General features: G+C 38.9%; 1 protein-coding gene across 1 annotated transcript in view; it reads right to left on the bottom strand.

The window, feature by feature from the left end:
- Positions 1-23118, bottom strand: part of CTNNAL1 (catenin alpha like 1) — a 58826-nt gene that overhangs the window by 22587 nt on the left and 13121 nt on the right. Inside the window, exons 2-7 of the mRNA XM_040588039.1 lie at positions 16207-16396; positions 9811-9998; positions 5486-5605; positions 3243-3332; positions 2755-2925; positions 1527-1727 (exon numbers count right to left, since the gene is read on the bottom strand). Coding sequence (XP_040443973.1) covers positions 1527-1727; positions 2755-2925; positions 3243-3332; positions 5486-5605; positions 9811-9998; positions 16207-16396 — 960 coding nt within the window. The remainder of the gene's footprint in view (positions 1-1526; positions 1728-2754; positions 2926-3242; positions 3333-5485; positions 5606-9810; positions 9999-16206; positions 16397-23118) is intronic.

Raw genomic sequence — 23118 nt, 5'->3', positions numbered from 1 at the left:
GGGCACTAAGATCTCTACATATCCCTCAGGTCATGTATCCAAAGGCATAATATTTTTTTTTTTTTTTTTAATCAACAAACCCATTTGAATAACATTAAGTCCCTCAGGAAACATTCACCCTCCAATGAAGCTGCAGAGCTGAAACTGAAAAGCCACTACAGTGAGCTGATGGTATTTTACCTGCTTACTGCATTTTCAGTCACAGCTGGGCTGAGTGATTTATTAATGAAAATACTTAATGCATAAGCACACATGCAAACCCAAGTATTATCACGGATCTTATATATGCATAGTGTTGTATGCAAATTTATTTAGAGGTGATCGTTTTCCACCAGTAACAGAGCTCAGAAATACCCAGTGTAGTAGTTTTGGCTGGGACAGAATTAATTTTCTCCACAGCACTTGTTATCAACACTGTGTTTATCACAAATCCAAAACAGCACCATACCATGGGGATGTGTTAGCTCTTGCTGAGCAGTGCTCACACAGCTGCCTAACAAGGTTCATCACCACGACCAAGCTAAACAAAGTTTTAGTTTCTTATAGTTATGAGAGCCTGTGCAATGAATATTCAAGATGTTCCTTCTTTGTAATAACAACAGTCTGTATCATCAGTAAGTTATATGCTCTTCAAATTGTACTACCGTGTTATGAACACTTGACTGCAGCATGTGATTCAAAGAGGAGAAAAAGAACAAAAATGCTTTCTCATAATACACTCAGTTAAGTAAGTATCCTATACTAGTACACATCTGCCATACTTCAGAGTATTGATAAGATTTTGTGCTATATTTTGCCCAAGGAACAAGACTGAAAGCAAATCAGAATCAAAAACAGAAACTGCACTTCCACCTTTGATTTTCCTCCCCCTTTTTCATTTATCTTGTATCATCTTCAAGGAACGAGACAAGACAAATGAAAGAGGGAGACTTAATGTGTTTCTTTAAAAAGGAAAACTACCATCATTTCAATCTTGTAAGTTTTTTTTACAATTTAATATTAATTTTACAAATTTAAAAAAAAAAATTGCCTGTAAGTCTTAGTATCTCTTTCATCTCTCTCCTTTCTTCACAAGACTAAAATCAGTCAATTTTTTAGAATAGTTCCCTTTTCAATAGCTTGTTTTCAAAATCTGTTGAAAACAAGAAATTGAAACTATGGTCACCGCCACGGGACCAACACAATAGATGTCTCTGAACCACTCCACCAGAAGACCTAACTGTTTAAGACTGTGCAATGATACCTCCACTCACTTCTTGCTTCCACTTACAGCTTTACTAAAATAAGCCTACCACCACTAGTAGCCTAATTTACCAGCAAAGAAGCAATGAAGGAATACCACTAGGGCAGGGGGAGGACAGAACACACTGAAGCTGCAGAAGCACAGAACAAACTCTGGCTTCCTTGATCAGCTGTCACTGTGAGGAATACACACAGTTCTCTCTTCCTAGACCAGAAGAAACACTGCATTAAAATTTCTTTCCAAAGTAGAGGTGAAAAGATTTACTTTGCTAAAAAGCTCTTACAGCTTGCATCCACACTGAAACCAGCTGCTCTAGTTCCATTTTAGCCTGTTTAGACAGCTCCAAAATGTGTTCTCTGTGCTCATGGCTGGTATAGGCAGAGTCTGTGAAGTCTTCCGTATGTTCCAGGATAACTTCCAGCATTGTCGAAAGGTTGTCTTTTGAGAGAAAATAAAGATTCTCACGAAGACCCTCCACCTTATTCTGAAAAATAAGCATATACATCCCTTGAGAATTTATGTGGTTATACAGTTGTGACGCAAATGCAGAAAGCAGATGCATCGTTTTAAATTTTATTTTTCTCCTCACTGCTCTTTTTTTGTTACTCGCTTATTTTCAAAGTAATCCAACAATCTGCCTGTCTCCCTACCCCCAGTTTAGGGTTTGGGATTTTCTTTTTAATGTAATAATACCATCAGCCAATTACTGGCCACTTATCAGAAGCAACAGCAAACACATTACTGTTCTACTAATGTCAATAAAAAGTTTTTAAGTTCAGTAAGTTTCAGAGATTGTGTATTCAGATTTTGTTTGATATTTCCACATCCACATAATCTGTTTTGCATATTTTTCTAAAAATTTACATGTAGCAAATTGAATACTTTGAGGCACTTAGCAAAAATTTCAACCAAACTCTAAAGGGGGATGTGTGTGTTATAAATAAATAAATAAAATAATAATAAAATCAAAGTGACAGACTAAATAAGGCATAGCTGTTCATTAACCAATTATGAAATTCAGAAAAGCCTTTATGAGGAAAAATCAACTAAGCTACAAGATACAACCTCAATTCATCACGTTTCCCTTGAATGACATTTTGCCCTTTTAAATGTTTGGACGACTATTTTTGTGTGCAGTTTTAAAAATACTACCAATTACAAAGGAAGAATTCTTCAATAATAATTTTAAAGAAGTTCTGATCAGTACGCTGATACTTAAGTTTATTCAATGTCAAGGCATCACCTCAACAAAAAATTGGGAGTTCTGAGTGCATTCTGATTCAGGAGGAGACTGCAAGTATCAGAAGGCATATTTTGGCAGCGACAATGAAATCATGATTACCTCTTGTCAGATTCTCTAACATTTTGGGACAGTTATTTAAGTTAACTGAAAAGTTAAGCTGAAAAGATGCAGTTCCCCCATGCTGAATTTAAAAATATTTTTTTCCCCAAAATTCTAGTTTTGAGGTTGTGTATTAGGCTGTAGAAAACACCACTTTTTCCACTCTTACCTTGAATTCTTTGATGCCAGAATATATACTGATGGGGGCCATCTCATTTTCTCCATTTGGTGTAGAGTCAGTTACAATTTCTATTACCTGTTCCAAAGCTAATCTCATTCGATGAAAAACACCATCTTTGTTTATACGAGCAGATTCACAGTCTGGATGCCTCAGACAAGTCTTTTTAAAGAAAGCAAAGTAAGTATTATGAGAGAGTACACATGCAGTGTAGCAAAATTAATGTTTCTGGCTAAGCCAAGTCTGCAGAATGCACTAGAATATAATGAATTCTTTCTGTTAAACTAGCATTGTGATAATCAGAATTCATACCATTACTCAGAATATAAAGGTTTTCCTCTACTTACTATTTACTCTGACACCCTTCTTCACCATGAAGTTTTATTAAAGCGGGGCTGAGAAAGAAGAGTCAGCTATCCTGCCAGATGCCATGCTTTGTGATTTATACAAGTTGCATAGGAGTGCTCATAGTCACTCACCTTTGAAGCAGTTAGAAGCATCATGGTGCACTTCTCAAGAACAGCCCTAGATGCTGCCATTCTAGCCTTTTTCTTCTCATCCTTCAAATCCTAAACACCAAATGAAAAAAAAAAAATGAACTATTACACAGTATCTAAAATGTTAACTATCTGTGATCCTGGAAAAGAAAATTTCTCTCTGATGGACAGGGTTGTGAGAAAGCTTCTTTATGTCTGACAACTGCTATTTTCAGCCTAACTCATGATCCAGAGCTTGCTTTTCAGACAGTTTTTAATTTATGCCTTCATTCTTGGCTCTATTCAATTCAGATTTCAAAGAAGGAAGATCTCAGAGATACAGAGCTTATGTAAACTGTCACTAATTTTGCCACCTTTATCATATAGCATTATTCATAAAACAGAAAAACGAGGGGAAAAGAATAGCTGACTAAAAATTTTCTGAAGTGGGGGGAGGGTAAGGCAGAGACAGAGAATGCCAGCTTTTCATTGTACTGCAGTGAAAGAAACTTAAAATAAATCTTTTGTCTACTTGAGTGTTACATTTACTACCTAACAGGCTAAAAAACAGCAATTCCTCTGTAGAAAGGCATTATGTACAGAAACTTTTCAAAAACTCTCCAGGGAAAAGGATATACCCACAAAACTGAACTAAAGCCCCAGAAAAGTTCATCAGAAGGAAAGAATTTAGAGTCCAAATTGAGATGGGGGTAGGAGGGAGGGGAGAAACCATCAACACATCAGAAGGTCTAACAAAAGGAAGAATTACAAAGCTACAACCAAGTTCTTCTCGATGCTCGAAAAGAAAGCTGAGTGCTGTTTTGAGTGTTAAACAGGCAACTGAACGCCACCAGCTGAAAAGGGAACAGAGTACAGGATGGAATTAATCCTAACGTACCCTAGATTAGCAAGAAACCCCAGATAAATCAAAGCAGCAGTCTGTTTTGACATTTTTATAAAAATCTTATTTAGCGACTACAGAAAATCTTTAAGATCAAAATCACCACATTAAAAAAAAGTTCATTTCTGAGATTCTGACGTTATACTCTGATAAATCTGACCACACTCAAGTGTTTCTAGCATACTAATTATAATTACAGTAAGGAAAAATACTTTGAAGGCTGTTTCCTCCCAATAAAATCAATAGTGCCACATAGCCTACACACTGTGAAGTGAGCACATCAAGAAAGTGCACATCTAAAAAGCAGTAATGAAACACTCTTTCCAAAACAGTTAAGTAGGAAAGGAGGGGAAAGCCAAAGACCAGTTAACACTGAAAATCAATGAAAAACAGTTGAAAAGATTATCACTTACTAGTAATGCAGCTTTCTCTTTCCAGGGAACAACTGCTATGAATATTTCAGGGAAAACCGGAGTTAATTTCCAAGCAGGTATTTCCCTTGATTATATATAGCTTTTCCAGAACTGATTCTTTGATACTGAGCATGTACTTAGCAGACTTGGAACACATCAACAGTAAAAGGAGATGCATGAGGTGGGCACGTTGTTCATACAAATTGAATTCTGAAATTTGCTCGACATTAGGGACTTTGTATATCTGTATCAGACCCTAACTGAGTTCTGAAAGGAGGATTTGATTGCCCAGGGGAAGTAAGCAGAGCTCACAAGAGAAGTCTTAAGCCTCAGCAAACCTTTTGTTTTCATGGAAGTAGCAGTAAAAAGCTTTCTGCATGAATGAAAAGCTTTGAAAGAGTAGCTGCGTGCAAGAAGTAAAACACCATGACCCCACCATAAAAAGGTTTTGACCCGAACCTGGAAAACTATTCCATAATACTAATAAAAACATGAGTAAATATTTTATTAGGATCTAAAGATTTCATGTTTGGAGTTTTCTAAAATAATTACTCTGCTTTCAGATCCCTTCATTATGTACAAACATCAAATGTTTCTGTCAAGTAAAACCAGACAAATTATCTATCAGAGTAATAAGCCAGAAAAGTTAGAGCCAAAGGACAGTGACTGAAACCAAAGAACATCTCAAATAACACGCACACAGGCTTCTGGAAGATACACAGATCAAACAACACAGTGATATTTCTCAGGCTGAGCTGTAAAGTCAAAAGATGTCTTTTGAGTGGAGCAAGGAGAAAAAGTTAGGTTTCAGAGATAGGACACCAGCAATTGTTTTGTAATAGTTAAACATCCCAGAACCACCCAAATCTTCTGGTGAATCAGATGAAAATTACACCTTACAACATCTCTCACAGCTTTTAATTAATACTTACATTTTGCCGATCTCCAGTTAAATGGGCAAACTCTACCATTTCATTTCCAAACTGGCTGAATATTTGTACAAACTCCTGGAAACTACTGACTTTTTCTAGTTGTTCCATTGTTGCAAGAACCTGCAAGATAAGGGAAAATACCGTAGATTATCAAGATGCTAAATAGAAAACATTATTACTGAACTAGGAATATCATTATTTGCAGACACTTCTAAATTGTGTTGTTTAAAATTTATATATTTTGTCACTATTTAAGCATTAATAACTCAACAGCTGGAAATCAAGTCTGAATTAATAATCATGCTTCAACCAAAACTAGTAATTTATTGTCAGCCCTCAAAAAATATTTTCCTCACTCTTCCCAGTATAAAGAGTAGCAGTATTACAGGATTCAGTTTCCAGATTTAGCAAAAATGTTACTGTCACATTAAATTTAAAAGCATAAGTGCTTGAAATTAATATACAGATTATATCCCTATATTGTAACTCAATTTCAGAGTTCAATTTTGGATGCTTAGCTTTCATAGTTTAAAACCACAGTTGCAGTCAGACAGGTGTTCTAACGGCTGTATGCATTAAAAAACAAAAAAAGAAAAAAGCAACAGCATTCCAAAAAACAAGTTACGACTGAGTTAAATACATAGTTTTATACTTTCTGTAACAACTTACTCTAGCTCTGAAGATTATTCTCTCTATATAAAACAAAGAACTAAATGAACCAAAGTTGTATCAAGCTTTTACTCAAGATACATAAAAGCATGTGAAATGAGCATTTTTAACACATTCAGCAAAAATTATCATAGAGCTTATAAATTACTGAAACTATTCTGCTGAAGTCATTACAATATGGTTTATAACAGAGATTAACATCAGGGGTTTTCAGGTTAGAGGGACAGCTGCCAATCCCAAAATGATCTTTCAAATCCACTCAATGTCTTCAGAAGGGAAAGAAAGTCAAAGCAGTTCTTTATTGTGTTTCAGACTGGAGATAAAATACTGCACGAAAATTTAAGAAACGGTACTTGAAAGGGAGAAACCGCAACTTATTTTTCTTTTCCTATGCCAAAAGTATCTTCCCCCAACTAAAAAAAGCAGTCTATGTACTTAATTATGAGAAATTAGCCCTTCTCTGCAACCCAAGCAAACCCTCCTAGTAGCACCCATTCTTTTGTAATAGAGCAGCTGGCTCAATCTCATAATCCATGTAAAGCAAATGTTCCACTAAAACCTGTAAGCACTGTGGAACTGACTGCTTTATCATGCAATATTAGACTGAAGGATCTGTCCGAGTATCTTATGTTATGCAGCCAGTTCCACAAAGGCTGCAGAAACAGGAACTTCTGTGATTCAGATGTTGACACATGAGCAAGGCTGGGGTATGAAGGACTTGGAAGGAAGCTGTGCAGAGATGAAGATGTGCAAATAGCAGCATGAGAGTGGAAGAAGCAGAGAAAGAACCACAGGACTGAGAAAGTGAGGATGTAGAAAAGTGAATGTGGAGAAAGGAGAAAAAACAAGTTAAGATCCAACTTTCTCTTCTAAGAATGGATTAAAAAAAATTAGTAATTCTACTCAATCATTCTTGGTTTAGGCAACTATAGTACTCCACGAGTATGGTCTTCGTTGCAAGCAACTCTGTTACAGTATACCCCAGGGCAAGTGTTTCTGTCATGACAAATCTCTTGTCAAATAAAAATTTCCATGAAAGCACACGCCAATTCTAGACATTCCAGGCAGAGCTGACGTTCCAAGAAACTACATACAGGGAGAAAACATATAGACAGCTCTAAATTTGTCTAAAGCTTATTCAAGAAGCTGTTAAAACACAAAATAACCTGTGATGTCTTCATAACCTTCCATTCTAAACTTTGTTCAACATGAAACACACAGTAATTAAAATGTACTTTTTTTAAATACAAGGTTACAAAAACATATCCAAAAAGGCTTTAAGTTCCTATTAATATCTAAATTAGAACTTAGTATTACACAGCTACTGCTGCACTGTGAATGTCACCTTTCAGACGGCTGTCAGACTGACATCACCTCAGGGCACATCCATATTTGATCCAATCCACATAGTGCAGCAACACCCCCACTATCTGTCACTTCCCTAGTCACTCCTAACCTGACTGGTGACAGTAAGAGGAGTAAGGCTCTAAGCTCAGTGAGGTAGTGACTAAGTCTGATGGACAGTGAAAGAAATTCTGTAAGGTGGGAAAGACGTGGGCAGGGACTTAAGAAATGCACAGGATTTAAGAACACAGGGAGGGTATATATGGTACAGAGGACGCAGAAGCAGGAGTAGGATCATCAAACACAAGTTGGGTTCTGGAGCAGATCAGCATTCCAGAAGATCTCAATCACTTCATTAGTCTATGAGACTGGACACCCAACTATTAAGCTGGTTTTTGCAGTCCTTTGCCCTTGACTTAACTATTCTTGATTAATATGAGGAAAATTATGATGGCAATGAAAATGAAGGCATTCACAAAGAGGCAGCAAGAAAACTGGCACTAAAAGTTTAACATTGGGCATTCAGTCTCTTAAGCCGAAGACGAAGTTGAGATCTGGGACAGTGACCCACTTCAAGAAGCCAGCATCTGCTCCAATCAGCAATACTGCCTTTCCATCCTCTATGCCATATTATACTACACTATCTCTGCGTATTTGCGTGCACTTCTTAAATCCCTGACCACATCATCCCTCTACCACAATATTTCTTAAAGGAAGAACTGCTAGAACTGCTTTGCTATCATACCAGCGTCTGACACACTTTATAGAGTACACTTCTGAAAATATCAGGGTATATCTGTATAAGACACCATCATTTGTTTACTTTGGTCCTAGAGATGTGAATTGCTCTACTGGTACCATAAACAGAAGCAGACATTCTCAAACACATGTAGAGTGCACAGAAAGGAGAATGCAGTTAAACCCAAAAGACCACAAAGATTAGAGTGACTATGGCAATCAAACTTACTCTGGAATATGAGACTTCATTTTAAATACCTTCAAAATAAAATCTTGCACTTAAGCTTACTATATTCGTGTCACTGTATATATGACAATAGTTTCATGTATATTTAAGACTACCATAAACCATGCCCTGCTGCTGAAAGGATATAACCCTCCTTATCCCTTCATAATACAACAGTCACTTTGTAGCCTAAATCTGTGTTAACATCAGCCACTTTTGGAAAGGTAAATTAATTCAGATCACTGCATGGCTGCAGACAATGGCAGAAGAAAAGCTCACAAATGGCAGCAAAAGGTGTTAAATGCACCATTCTGGTCTTCAGTGCAAGAAAAGACCAAAGCTGTAAGTAACTTGAACAAATTGACATTGATAAAACCGCTGTCACCTTCACCAACCACTGGGAGAAGAAAAGAGCACTAAGACAGCAGCAAATCACTGCCGCCAAATCTAAAGCCACACTGAAGCAGGTATTATGGTAGTTTTTGAATCCTGAACTCAACTAAGTGTCTTGGATCTAGAGGCTGTGAAATAGAGACCAGCATGTCTGGAAAACAAACTGGGATAAAGGAAGAGTGATAGCAGGAGGAATCAAAAGGGGAAGAGGGGCACTGCTCTGGATTATGAGTCAAAAATTAATGGAAAAACCCATGCCCTATCAGGCTCTCATTTTTCAACCATGAGTTTTTTCTATTTTTGTTTTAGCACATTGGGGGGGGGGGGGGGGATGGGGCGGGGAGAAGAATATCCTACAGGCAAGACAGTGCAGTACATGAAATATATTACATTTGAGGTTAAATGGGCCTTCATACATTATTTAAATCAACTAAGTAGTTTCAAGCTAAGTTTCAAGATGTATGTTAAACTGCACAAAAAACTTTTAATCTGCAAAGCTCACTTCACTAGCACATACTTTTATCAGCATTCTTCGCAGCTTTTTGCCTTAGACATATTCATAGTGCTCTCATCTTCATCCTGACAGTACAAACATCCTGACCTTCGCATGTAGAAGCTTCTATCAGTCATTTTAGTGACAGACACACTTCCCATCTTGCAGCAAACAAAGTTAAATAAGCAGTAACGCAGTGTCTTCTCCAGCATACTAAGTCAACTGAGCAATACAGGTCACATAAAATGTAGAAAGTCACTGAAAATTGTATTTTACTCCTCCTGACCTAGAGCCATCCCCTTTTAGATATCTGGTAGGTGAGCATGAGTAAGACATTAATTTTTACCTCATTATTTTGCACTTCCCCTAAAGATATAATGAAAATACCATTTAATTTACCCTCACTCTTTTGCATTGACTGCAGGTATCAGTTCAACAAAACAAAAAAGAAGCTACAAATACCTTGTTTCTTGAAGTTATAATCTGCTTAATAACAATTCTGTCTGCTAACACCAGCACCTTTGTGACAGATGAAAGCAACAACCTCGCAGCTTTTACCACACCCGTTTTGTCAGTAAAGATCGTTATGTGGCTGTCAGATTCTGGATGATCCAAGCTCGCCACGTCCGTAAGCTGTGCAATTGTTTCACCTAGAGGGAAAAAAGAAATAATTAACATTTCATACTTCTAGAAGACATACTGGGCCGTTAAGCATTCTTAACTTTTACCTTTGAGGGATAAAACAGTAATTTCAGAGCTACCTATAACCTTTTTTATTTCGCTTCACTTCCTCCTACTGACTGTTGGTGGCACCCTCTCCGTATTTGAGTTTGGATTATTACTCAGTACTGCCTCATTCTTCCATCTGTAATGTACACTAATTTTCTTACAGTAGTCTACAGATATTTGATGTGGAGGAGGTGGAGCTGGGGAGCGTGGAGAGAGAAAACATTTAAGGGAGGTATTTTTCCAATTTTAATAGCAAAAGTCAAATCAGTGTCGACACCTGCAGCATCAACCCACTGAAGGAGTGGGATGCAGCAAGGAAGGAAGGAAGGAAGGAAGGAAGGACTACAAATTCCACTTTCCAAATTTCACTTAGTATTCCTGTAATTTATGGATTTCCTATTGCTATAGCAGTCTTCAGGCATGAAGAATAAAGAGATTCCAATAGTAAGACTATTGCGCTTTAATGTTCAGTCAGGCAACCAAAGAGTATGTTGTCAGAGACAGGAGAGAAAAAAAGGCGAAGCACTGATTTTTCATTCATAAGCATCTTTTTATTCAAGTAGCATTTAGTATGATAATAAATAGGACTACCTGACCCACTTATTTTTATATAGTTAAAAATTCTACAATCCAACGGATCTCCTTGTCTGAGAAAAATCACAGGCCCCTAACCAATTAAATCTTCTGGAGTACCCCAGATAACAGTGCAACAGAGGAAAGACACAGAGCAGTCTCCTATTCCACAACTGCAGAGGACTGCTGGGAGACCATACTCAGGCAAGCTCAGAGATATGCTTTTTATTAGCATGCAAGATAAGATGATCAATGCACAACTAACCTGCAGATCATCCTTGAAGATAAAACCTAGAGCATTTGATCTATGTTTAGTCCCCTATCATAAACATATGATCTATGTTTAGAACCCTATGACTAGTCTTCAAAACCTCAACTAAGGTAATTCACCTAAGCAGACAAGATACTCCAAAAGCCTGATCAAGCCAGAGGTCCCATATGAAGAACCTGAGGGTGCGTTATTGCTCCAGAAATACCACACACACATACTATGGAACAAAGAAGGCCCGACCATCCTTCAAACCACAAAGCTTCATGCTTCATAGTGTTCATGTACAGATTTCTCTCCTCTGACAACCGTAATCCCTTGAGTTCCTAAGTTGTCTGAATAGATACTGCACTACAGCAAGGAACTTCCAGTACTTTGGCTAGCATCAGACCAGGTCTTAAAAGCCACGCCACAAATAATCCGAGGGTCTCTCAAGTATGTCAATATGATAAACAGTCTGCTCTGAGATGGTGAGTTCCACAGCTGAAGGGCCTGAAAATGAATAGAAGCAAGAGGAATTATAAAAGTACGGCTATCATTCAAACAGTAAGGGCAGCCAGATACACTAGCAGTGAAGCTGTAGGACAAGCCTCCAGTCAGGTGAGGAAATTTAACAGCAAAACAGATTTGCCATAGCCTTCTGCACAGTCAAACTCATTTTAATTCAGGCCACTCGCTAGTTAGAACTGTTCAGCTTTGTCAGTAGATTAACCTCAATCTTCTCCTTTGACCTCAAAATATATGTGACAACATAAAATGTTGTAGAAACACACAGAGAACCTTTAAAATTGATGTAAAGTGCTTTTGGTAATGAAGGAAGGATGCACGACATCATTATTCCATTTCTCATGCTGTGGGCTTCACCTCCTTGAAGATGAATTATCAAGTCATAGGTGAAGCATCTAGTCATACAAAGAGCAATCAGGGAACATAAAAAGACCTGCAGAATCTGCCTGTCAAAAGCTCCAAACAGCCCTAGAAACCTGAGACTTCTGACAACCAGCCAAAGGCTTCCTCCTCTGCCTGCAGATCTGCAACTACAGTTACCCTGGGAATAAGCTATGAGGATGCAAGATCTCTTAAGATAAAAAGACTAAGCTAGGGACTATTTAAGCCACCTGGACACACACAAGTCCATATGATACATCTGAGAGCGTTGAAGGAGCAGTTCAGTGTCACTGTAATTCTCCTATCATGTCTGAAAGACTAACAATGACAGACTGTCAGTGATGGAATGGCAACACTCATTTTCAAGAAGGGTAACAAGAAAAATTCAGGTGATTATGGGCTAGTCAGCCTCACATCAGTATTCAGGAATATTATTAAAATCATTTTGGATGCCATTACCACATGAAGCAGTAAAAGGCAACAGGGAAGAGCCAGCACAGACCTGCAAGAGGGAATAGTCCCTTATCAGCCTGAATGCCTTCTGTGATAACACCATTTCTAGAAAAGGAAGTAATGGATACTGTGCATCTCAACTTTAGCAAGGCCTCTGACATGATCTCCCATGTCTTTGTAACTTAATCATGAGATACAGACTGGGTAAGTGAACAATGAGGTGGGTAGAAAATGGACCTGACTATTGGGCTTGGGGATGGTGATAAATGGTGCAAAATCCTATGGGCCATCAGTTACCAGCGATGTCCTGTAGGGACCGACACAAGGCATCAAAACTGTTCTCTGGATGATGGGCCAGCACATTCAGAAAGTGTGTTAACAGTACCAAACTGGGGAGTGCGTGATAATGCTGGAGGACAGGGCTGTTAGACAAAGGGACAAGCCAAAAAGATGATTGACAGGAAGTTTGTGAAGTCCCACCAAGGCCCTTATGCCAAATCCTGCATGTGGGCCAGGACAACACCACGCAACGGTACAGGCTGGGATCAGCTGCCTAGGGAAAACCTCTGTGGGGGAGGACGTGGGGATCCTGGAGGACAAAGAGTTGAACAGGAGTCAGCAATGATGGCCGGCTGCACGCTGCGTTGTTAGCGGCTGCAGAAAGGATTCTTCCCTTCTGTTTGGCACCTGTGAGACAGCATCTGCAGTACCATGTCCACTTCTCAGCTCCCCGGTACCAGGGAGCACACTGACATAGCGGAGCATGTGGCGTAAGGGGAGAGGATGAAGGAAGTGGGTTTGTTCCACCTCAAGAAGAGAAGGCCAATGGCAGTTTACTGCAGACTACAAACTACTTATCTTATGGGCAGGTACGGAGAATACAGAAACAGACTGCTCCCAGACATACATGGTGATAGGACAGAAAGCAATGGACAACATATAAGAAAATAGTTTTACCACTTTAGAGTGAAACACCATAAGAGGTATACCAGAAATTGCACAGTCTCCTTTCTTGGAAGTTAAAGATCCCTTCCAGCCTAATTTATTCTGTGATTCTATTTACCCATTTTAAATTGTTCGTTTTCAGCCTTCTTAATTTAGTCCTTCTCTGTACTATAAGACAAGACAGAAATAGGAGAGAGCTATTTATTGCTTCCATTTTACTCCATGTCTTTCTTTAGGGCTATGCAGTCAACTGGCAGAGAATACTGAAAATGTTATGACACTAACTCACTCCTGACATGTGTTTTCTCTCTTAAATTAACCAGTCTTTCCTAGTTTTGGAGGAAAAAAAAAAAAAAGAAAAGAAAAGAAAAAAAATCACAGATGGGCATCTAAAAATGTACTTCTTTGAGTTACATTCCACTACTATACTGTCACTGTAAACACTGACACAGTGGAAGAGTAACGTTAGGCAAAATCTGCTATATGACCCTCTGCCATATTTTATGATTCTATTTTGAGTCAAATTACAAGGTTTATTACAAGGAAATAGTCATAACAAGTCTGAAACACTGAAGATCACTGATTATACCCTTCACAAGAGACAGCTACAACATCTGCCATCCTTCAAAGCCTCTGCAGGATATGCAGTTGATTTAAAGACTCGCTACTTTTCTTAGCAACTGAGACACTTCATGTTCTAAAGCCTTTAGTGTTAAAATCTATCTTCTACGCCTAACAAAGTATGCCTTTAATTTCTGAGGAACAATCTAATTTATCAGCTAAAAAGAACTACGAACAGCTCTACAATATCCTCCGTCATATACAGCAAGGGCTTTCTGCTGCCCATACCAAGGGCCAAAGGATTCTTTCATACATGTCAATATTCTTGGTTATAATTGGCCAGGAGATTATATTGGCTTGCTTGGGAACACCAAAGTTGTTCAAAATGGCACTTGAGCAACTGCGTTCAGAGACTGAATTTACAGGACAATTATCCGTAAGAATTTATCTGCACAAAGGACTATCTTACCTTGTCCAACACTTAACAGTCCACAGAGACAATACTGGCATGAAAAAAAAAAAACAAAAAAAACCAACAACAAAGAAAAAACCAGCATCAATCACATTTGATGTACTGAATTTCGCACGTAAGTCTTCGGTTGAGATCTCAAATGTGTAGCTCAGAGAATAACTGACCCATGCCAAGGTAAATGTGAGGCTTGCCAGAAAAGTAAGCAGTCTGTATCTTCACTCCTCTAGACTGAGGCACATTACTGTGTAACAGGAAATAAAATTTACAATGTAAAAAAGTATAACCATTTGGTGAGAGAAAATACTGCAGACTAGTTTTAGATTTTTAGAGTTCCTGGTGGACACATCAGTACAGAGAAAAAGCACTCAGCCACAGCATAACTGGCAAGTCAAGAAAAAGAGATCCAGACTGCACCGCTCTAAGCGGCTCAGATTCTCGATGTAAACTTTAGCAATTTGGGCTTGCCAGCATTTTACTTGGATCTCTGAAGAGAAAACACATGCTTCACATAACAAATGGAATGTTTTCAAATTAGGACATTTCTGTTCGCAGCCAAGTTTACTGGGGCGACTATGAATTTTCAGTCTGAGGTTTATCTAGAATAGTCCTTCATATCACAAAAACAATCATTCATCACCCCAGCGTGTTTCTAGACATTGTGACTCATTGTTGAGGGATTATCAGAGTATTTCTTGAAGTACCATGCCCAACTGCTAAGGTTTTTTTGGTTTTTTGGGTTTTGTTTTTTTTTTTAAATCACAAAAGAAGTATGAACTGTGTCCCCAAAGTCTGAGGCCAGCAGAGTGATTCAGCAAGAAATACACCAGCTAGGATAGCAAAACACAAGTTTCTCAGGCTTCTGAGGTTATTTAAAAGATAGAAAACACCCACCCACCCACAAGTTTACGATTTATCTTAACAGATCAATTTTAAGTGCAGTAACCCATGTCTTGGAGTAAAATGCTACTCCTTCCTGCGGTCATCAAGACGTAAGCGTTCAAATATCATTTGTTTGCCTCCACATCCAGAAGCTCAAGATTGCCTCCCTGAAGCCACAGTAAGCATGATGTCTGTCACAATATCTACCTGCTCAAACAGGAAAACCTTCAACGAGAATTTCCCATGATCCAAAAGTATTTGAAAGAAAAAACAAAACCGCACCACCACTAACAACAAAAGGAACGTTCTTCTAGATGTCATCTTCTTGAAGGCTGCACTGCAGACGTAAGAATACGCGTTTACTAAGAGCCACTGAAATATTATGTAAGGAATAGCACTCAATATCTAGGAGAGTAGTTTCTAGTATGACACTGACATTCTTTTACAGTATCAGAGAATGTAACCCACTATTCGCCCGAACAGAGGCTTCTGGGGGGAGGAGGGTGACACCAGGCAGATCAATCAGTTATCCATATTTGACATTCAACCCATGCACAGAGCAAGTTTGCAACAAAAGTTGAATCCAGCAAAAAGGCAAGTAAGATTATTTTCATTCTACTGAGAGAAGTCATCACATGACTGATATGAGTCATCTTACCGAGTCCTGATGATATACGGGTTGACACTGACCTTCATTCGGACATTCAGATTTAGAACGTAGTGACCTCAATAGCACAACACTCAAATTACTTTAAATACTCCATTATTTTAGCTTGAGAGCAATAAACTCTCAAGTTGTATTCTCAACACTCTGCACTTTGTCTGCAGTAACATCATAAACCAAAGAGCAGTCGGGTAATTCCTTGTGGTAAAAGATCCTATAAAAATCAAAGCCAACACACAGTTCCATTCCCTGTTCATAAGATGACAGCAATTTAAGTAAGCAACAAAATCAGGTAACAGATCAGGCCTTGACTGCACCAGCAGAAGACGGTTAAGCAATTAAATGATAAAGTTCCTACATTATTCCTGACACTAAAAATAGCGTGCCAAAAATGGGACAAGCACAATCTCATGTGTAACTACATACCTGCTCTCCTTGCCTCGATGCAAGCAACGCTCATTTCCTCTTTCAGTTCATGGTTTTCGTTGGCTATAGCTTCACCTACTGTAACGAACCTTCCAACTGCCAGGTTAACTGCTTGGCCCACTCGCTGAATTGCTTGCAGAGTCTTGTCTGAACGCTTTGGTTTATCCTTATGATTAATAAGAGTAGTTATCTGCGAACAAGAAGTTAATTATTAGAACTTTGTGCAAGATGACATTTTAACTTTAGTATTAAAGGCAAGTTTTGAACTGAACTCAGTTAACAGATTTTTACCATACTTCACTAATAAAACATAGTGTTGAGTCATAAGGTATCGTTTAACTTCTCAGTGAACAAAAAAAATATTTTTGAAGTATAATTAAGTTTGCTCATCTCAGCTTATCTCACATTAATACTGCAAATGGGGGTGGTGGTGGTGGTGGAAATCCCTCAATTCATTTAAAATAAACTGCTCTAGGTCTCTCAACAGGCTTCCACACTACAGGCACAGTAAAAGCTGAGGAGTCCAATACGAGACATAAACATCATCTTGGGTTTGCCAGCACTGGAAATCTTAGGAAGTTTTTTGTACTGCCAGGTAACTAACCAAACTCATCAACTACAATTTGGGAGCTTTGGCTCTTTTCTCAGACAGGCTGAGAGAGTTGGGATTAGTCAGCCTGGAGAAGGGAAGGCTCCAGAGAGACCCAATTGCAGTGTTTCAATATATAAAAGAGGCTTATAAGAAAGATGAGGACAGGCTTTTTATAGTAGGGCCTGTAGCAATAAGACAAGGGGTAATGGCTTTAAGCTGAAAGAGGGTAGTTTTAGATTAGATACTAGGAAGAAATTCTTTACAGTGAGGGTGGTGAGACACTGGCGCAGGTTGCATGGAGAAGTTGCAGATGCCTTGTTCCAGGAAGCGTTCTAGGCCAGGTGGGACAGAGCTTTGAGCAACCTGGTCCAGTGAAAGGTGTCCCTGCCCATGGCAGGGGGGGTTGGAACTAGATGACCATTAGGGCCCCTTCCAACCCAAACCATTCTATCATTCTAGGACTTTACGAATATAAACCTTTATAAATCACATTTTATTCAATTGATTACAGCAGGCTTTAAGAACCAGTAGCAGCCTTCACACTAAAAGAACAACCATCTGCCTTTTAGAAATAATCTGAAGTATTAAAGCTCTCTCGCCATTGAAATATCCACCATACACTTAACTTAAACATCCTCAAATAAGTGTGTTTTCTATCATTTAGAAAAAGGTTGCCATTTTGATGCAAATTATCAGTAAAACAATTTGTGATGGCATTTTTATTCTGAACTCCACATCCTGTATTGGCTTTTCTGCCTGGTACTACATCATGTTACACATTCCTTCTTGGATCACACTGACCAGAGATGGGCTGCACACAGGCTGCGGGAAACTAAAGATTTGCCCAAAACACCAAACATGAAGAAACAAAGAGATCCCTCTCCCACCCAAAGAGAAAGGCAGGATTGCAGAAGCAACTTCTCAACCAAGACGTTAAACAAACACAACAATGGCATGCAATCCTGCCACCCCAGAACTAATTAATTACAAACTGCATTGCAATCAGTTACATGAGCTTTACATTTTCAGTATGACAACCATTTTCCAGTGAGATGCAGGACAGAAACTGAACTCTGTCGTTTCAAACATCCTAAACCAGCACAAAAGTCATCACTGCTGCCAACGAAGACAGTCGTGCCTGTCCTTGCCCTCCTCTCTCATTTTTGCAATTAATTTATCTAATGTGGGTTAAACTTAAGTTGTGGAAAAGGTGATTGTTATTTCAGTTTTCCTCATAATAAGTTCCCCAGTTCAGTCCACTGCATAGCTGTATGAACACTTTTGTTGGCAAAAGGGAAAAGGTACAGACTCGAGAAAGATGGGCAGAAGTGCTCCTTTCAGCAGAAGTATAGCTTAAAATGCTCACAGAATTTCATTGTAAGCCACATGCCCAGGAGCTCAAAGATGTCTGCTGACAGAATCTCAGAATTTTGTGAACTACTTCCAGTGTTCAAACACCTCAGCTGTATCAGCTTAATCACATATGTCTTTGCCCATTCCTCAAAAAAAAAAAAAATCTAAATCATCATTCATTCGTACATTCTCCTACCATTCAAGCTTACAGTAGGGCAAGAGCACAGAAGCTGTAGCTCACACTGGATCCAAGGTCAGAGCAGGAAGCAGTGCAGGAACTGTTCTGCTTCATAATTTGATCAATGCCCAAGGCTTACCCTTCAGAAATGACTGAGTCATATTTCGGGACAGGGGGGCAGTGGAAATAGTGGTGTTTTTTAACACCTTGTTGGGGCTGGTTTTGAATGCCAGGAACTGGTTTGGTCATGTTTGCAGTATTAAACTCTTTGCAATGAAAAATGTCAGTATTTCACAGAGCACTCTGAACAAAAAAAAGTGGGGGGTAGGGGGGTGTAGCTCAGAACTATTCCAATAAACAGTGCTGCTCTATCAAAGAACTGCTAGGGGAACAGAAAAATATTTTGTCCTCACACAAAACAACACTACATAAATGCATTGTCTGCCCACTGCCTTCTTATATACGCCCTACTTCTCCAGCTTGTACCTAAGCTCTAAAGGAACGCCACTCTCCACAATTCATACAACAAATCTGTCCCTGTAAGAGTCCCCCAGTCCACCAAACTTCAGCTCCAAAACCTATGAACCCCTGATGTCCATCCACTGAAAATACTACCTGATGATGAAAACAGTGTCCTATTAAAGAGTAAACTAAGCAAACATCTGAACAGCTTCACGTGCATTTTACAGGAGGAATAACACTCCCCAAAACACACAATTACTGTCACTTCAGTGGGAATTCAGATTAATATCAAATGGATATTAAAACCAACTGCACTATGCAGCTCTCCTCAATTCTCGCACTGTAGATCAAACACCTGACGGCAGCTAATCTAACAACCCCAGGTGGCAAATTCTTGACTAGTCATGGGCAGCGAGCCTACAGAGAGCACTGGACCAAACACTGAAGAAAACCGATTTGACAGAGGGTCACAACTTTGTTTACTCAACTGATTTCTAAGCAAACCAATGCTATATGCAAACAAAGGGCCAACATTACATCCATACTCTTACTGACTTTTCAGAAGCATATATAAAACAACACTGGCCTAAGACAAACGGAATACTAGTTGGATGTACGTCCTGGATGCAAGTTCACCTTCCACAGCATTCTATACTAGTGAAAGTTTAAACATGTTCTACATAACCCTGAAAAAAAATGCATATGCAGAGTGAAAGGAATCCTGCTGTCTCTTAACAACACTATCAAGGGCATTTTAATACCGTATGTTACTGTAGAGGTATGCAAATGATAAAAATGAAGATGTGACAGTTTATGTTGCTTTAATAAAGTTTAACAGAACTTTTTCAGAAACACTTTCATTTGAGATATTTACAACAGAAGTTTACAATTCTGTCACTTCTTTAGCTCTCTCTTCAGAGGAATCAACAGTTTTGTAAAAAAGACACCCCCTATACTCCCCCCATCCCACCCCAAAGTGAAGCAAGAATCAGCAGCTGTTTTCACAGGTCCATTACCACTGTCATCTTAACTTCTTGAAGACCAGTAAGGCCAAACACAAGGTCCTGCACCTGGGTTGGGACAAACCCCAGTACCAATACAGGCTGGGGGATAAATGGATTGAGAACAGCCCTGCAGAAAAGGACGTGGTGCATGAAAAATTGGACATGAGCCAGCAACATGTGCTTGCAGCCCAGAAAGCCAACCCTTGTGTGACCAGGTCAAGGGAGGTGATTCTGCCCCTCTACTCTCGCGAGGCCCCACCTGGAGCACTGCATCCAGCTCTGGAGCCCTCAGCACAGGAAAGACATGGACCTGTTGGAGCAGGTCCAGAGGGGGGCCACAAAGATGATCAGAGGGATCAAACACCTCTCCTGTGAGGGAAGGCTGAGAGAGCTTGGGCTGTTCAGCCTGCAGAAGGCTCCAGGGAGAACTTACTGCAGCTTTTTAATATGTAAAGAGGGCTAATAAAAAAAGACAAAGAAAGACTTTTTATCAAGACCTGTAGTGACAGCACAGGGAAAATGGTTTTAAACTAAGAGAGCAGTTTTAGATTGGACATCAGAAGAACACTTTAAGGTAGGGGTGGTGAGACATTGAAACAGGTTTCCCAGAGAAGCTGTGGATGCTCCATCCCTGGAAGTGTTCAAGGCCAGGCTGGATGGAGCTTTGAGCAACCTGATTTAGTGGAAGGTGTCCCTGCCCATGGCAGGGGGGTTGGACTAGATGGTCTTGAAAGGTCCCTTCCAAACCAAATCATTCTGCGACTCTATGATCTACTCTAGACACCCACCGGAGCAGCTTGTATATGCAGATTAAACTCAGTCTGGAAGCTTATGGTTATACACAGCAGCTGAGGCTTTGCAAATACCTCCTGGTATAATGAACTGGTATAATTTCTTCTCTGACTGGCTAACTTAGGGCCACTACAGTAACTACCTTAACATCAGAATGGAGGGAAGTTTGTTGAGCTCCCTCTTTTTTTTTCCAGTTAAAAACAAACATTGTGAAAGAACTAAAACAGAAGTTGGTATGTTTCAGACTGCTTGACCAAGACAAAGAGCTTCATGCAACACCTATTTAAAGTGTGATCAATGTTATGTTGCAAATGCAGCTTGTACTATTATAGTAAAATGTGTATACCATGTTTGTTATAAAAAAAGTAAGTAACAAATAGCTCTGAAACAGGAGTAGGTAAGTCATGATAAAAGAAAGAGATAAGGGAAGATATGAAATATACATCAGCTAAAGGAAAAGGGCTGTCTTTGGTTCTAGAAACATGAGTTAGACCTATACCAAATGTAAAATGCTTAATAACTTCAAACGCATGAGGAAAGTTCTTCAGATACAGATGGGCTTCTCGTAACCTGCCACCTGCAGAAAACACTGCTGTATGAACAAGGAGAATGTGTAATTCTGAGAAGTATCTTTCTCTTTCCTTCACAAAGTGTTGAGTGACAGGTATACACTCAGGCATATCCTCTATTTGAAGTAAAGTTATGAAAAAGCAGAGGTAATAGCAACTGTAGTTTCAGATTTTTTTCAAGATTTAAACTTGTAATTAACAATCAGGGTTGAAAAACTAGTAAACAAGATCTTAGAGAGGAATTTCACTAGGATGTTAAGTGACAAACTGAAGGAAACTGTGATGCTAATAAGCAGCACAAAGACTGTATATTTAAATCTAGTTCAGACCACAGTAAAAAAAAAAAAAAATCCCTAAGCACTACAATAGGAAGGGTGTTGGGGAGAGGCATACGATATTATCTGCTTCAGGATACAGATAAAGCAGTGAGCACTAAAAGGCCAGTAAGCCAGGCTTCTAAAACAAAGAATAAGCAAAGTTTTTGCTCTTTACTTTTAAACATTTAAAGCAAAGATATAAATTTGGACCAGTTAAAAGAAGAAAAGCAGAGACCCACAAGAAACCTAACAAGGCACTTTCTTCTCAGCAACCACCTTCCTTCAAAGATATTCTAAGAGCATATCAAAAACTGAATCAGTGAAAACTTGCAGTGTTTAAGGACATTTCAGATTACGAAGAATTCCTTTTCCCCTGCAGCCTATCCAGTTGCAACCAGATCAGAACTATTACTGTTGTGTTTTAGGGGGTTTTTGTTTGTTTTGGTTTTTTTTTTTTTGTGTTGGGTTTTGTTTGGTTTTTTTTTAGAAGGAAACCCCTGGGACTCCAAGAACATTATCTAAACTCCCTTTTAAGTTTAACACCTCCCCAGTATTTAATCCGTTGTATTCTGGTCATGTATTACCCAGTCACTAACATTTGTGGTGTCTGGGCAGGAGTTAACAGCTGAAGAGATTACCTGCAAGTCTCTTTGAACAAGAGCAGTAAGTTACATGTGGTTTACTTAAGGATTTACTGATCAGGTCCTAGAAAGGAAGCAGTCCTTTTGATGGTACTCATGTTCTGCTTAATGCAAGCTCTTAACAGTATTTCCATGGCATACTTAGCTGAGATTTGAGGCAACCAGTTTAAGCAGTGTACAGTCTCAAGAAAACATCCATTACAATCTTTTGTCACTTGTTATGAGCAGCCCCTGAAAAACGGCCTTTTCACAAGTACTTCACTGAAACTAATATATATAACCATAATGTATCAAGATATACTTCGTATTTAAGGAAACGAGCTCAGTTGTGGCAGTTTTTGAGCAGCTGTTTTCAGAGCTTTTTGAGGGCCTTCAGATACTGACATTTAAGCCGTTAAATGCTTCATGCACAGGAAGCATCATGACAGCATGCTTAGCTAAAAATATTCTAATGTCTATTTATTGTCAGTGTAATTAAGTCTTGCATGACAGAATTAAGTGATACTTAAGAGACTGGGTTTCAGGAAGTATTTCTGGACAACTATACATAAAATAGGCAAAATATAGTTATTTCACTGCCACTGCTACAAACACACGAGTTAAACTGAGAAATCATGTTGGAAGATAACACAGGGAGGGAGATGAATAGGGTAAGTACCCGTGTTGTACATAGAACAATTTATAGACTCTCAGGAGTAGTATTTATTACTGCCTCATACTGATCAGTTGTCCTGACAGAAAAAATACCCAAAATATTTTATCTATGCAATGAGGATCAGCATCCTTAGAACCACAGCTCCTCTTCCATTTTGTGTATCTTCTGCTTTCCATTAATTTCATAATGGTAGAAAATTCCTTTCTGAAAAAACCTAATACCAGGAATAGAAAGCCTTTGCTAAGAAAATGTAACAGCATTACATACTAGGGAAGAAGCTACAAAACCCTACAATAGAAGTGTGCTGTAAGTAAATTTAGTTGCATTTGACCAGACATGTGGAAAAATT

This window comes from Falco naumanni, chromosome 3 (assembly GCF_017639655.2).
Source record: "Falco naumanni isolate bFalNau1 chromosome 3, bFalNau1.pat, whole genome shotgun sequence".
NCBI classification, from domain to species: domain Eukaryota; kingdom Metazoa; phylum Chordata; class Aves; order Falconiformes; family Falconidae; genus Falco; species Falco naumanni.
Note: the sequence above shows the minus strand (reverse complement) of the source record. Positions and strands in the feature narration are given on the sequence as shown.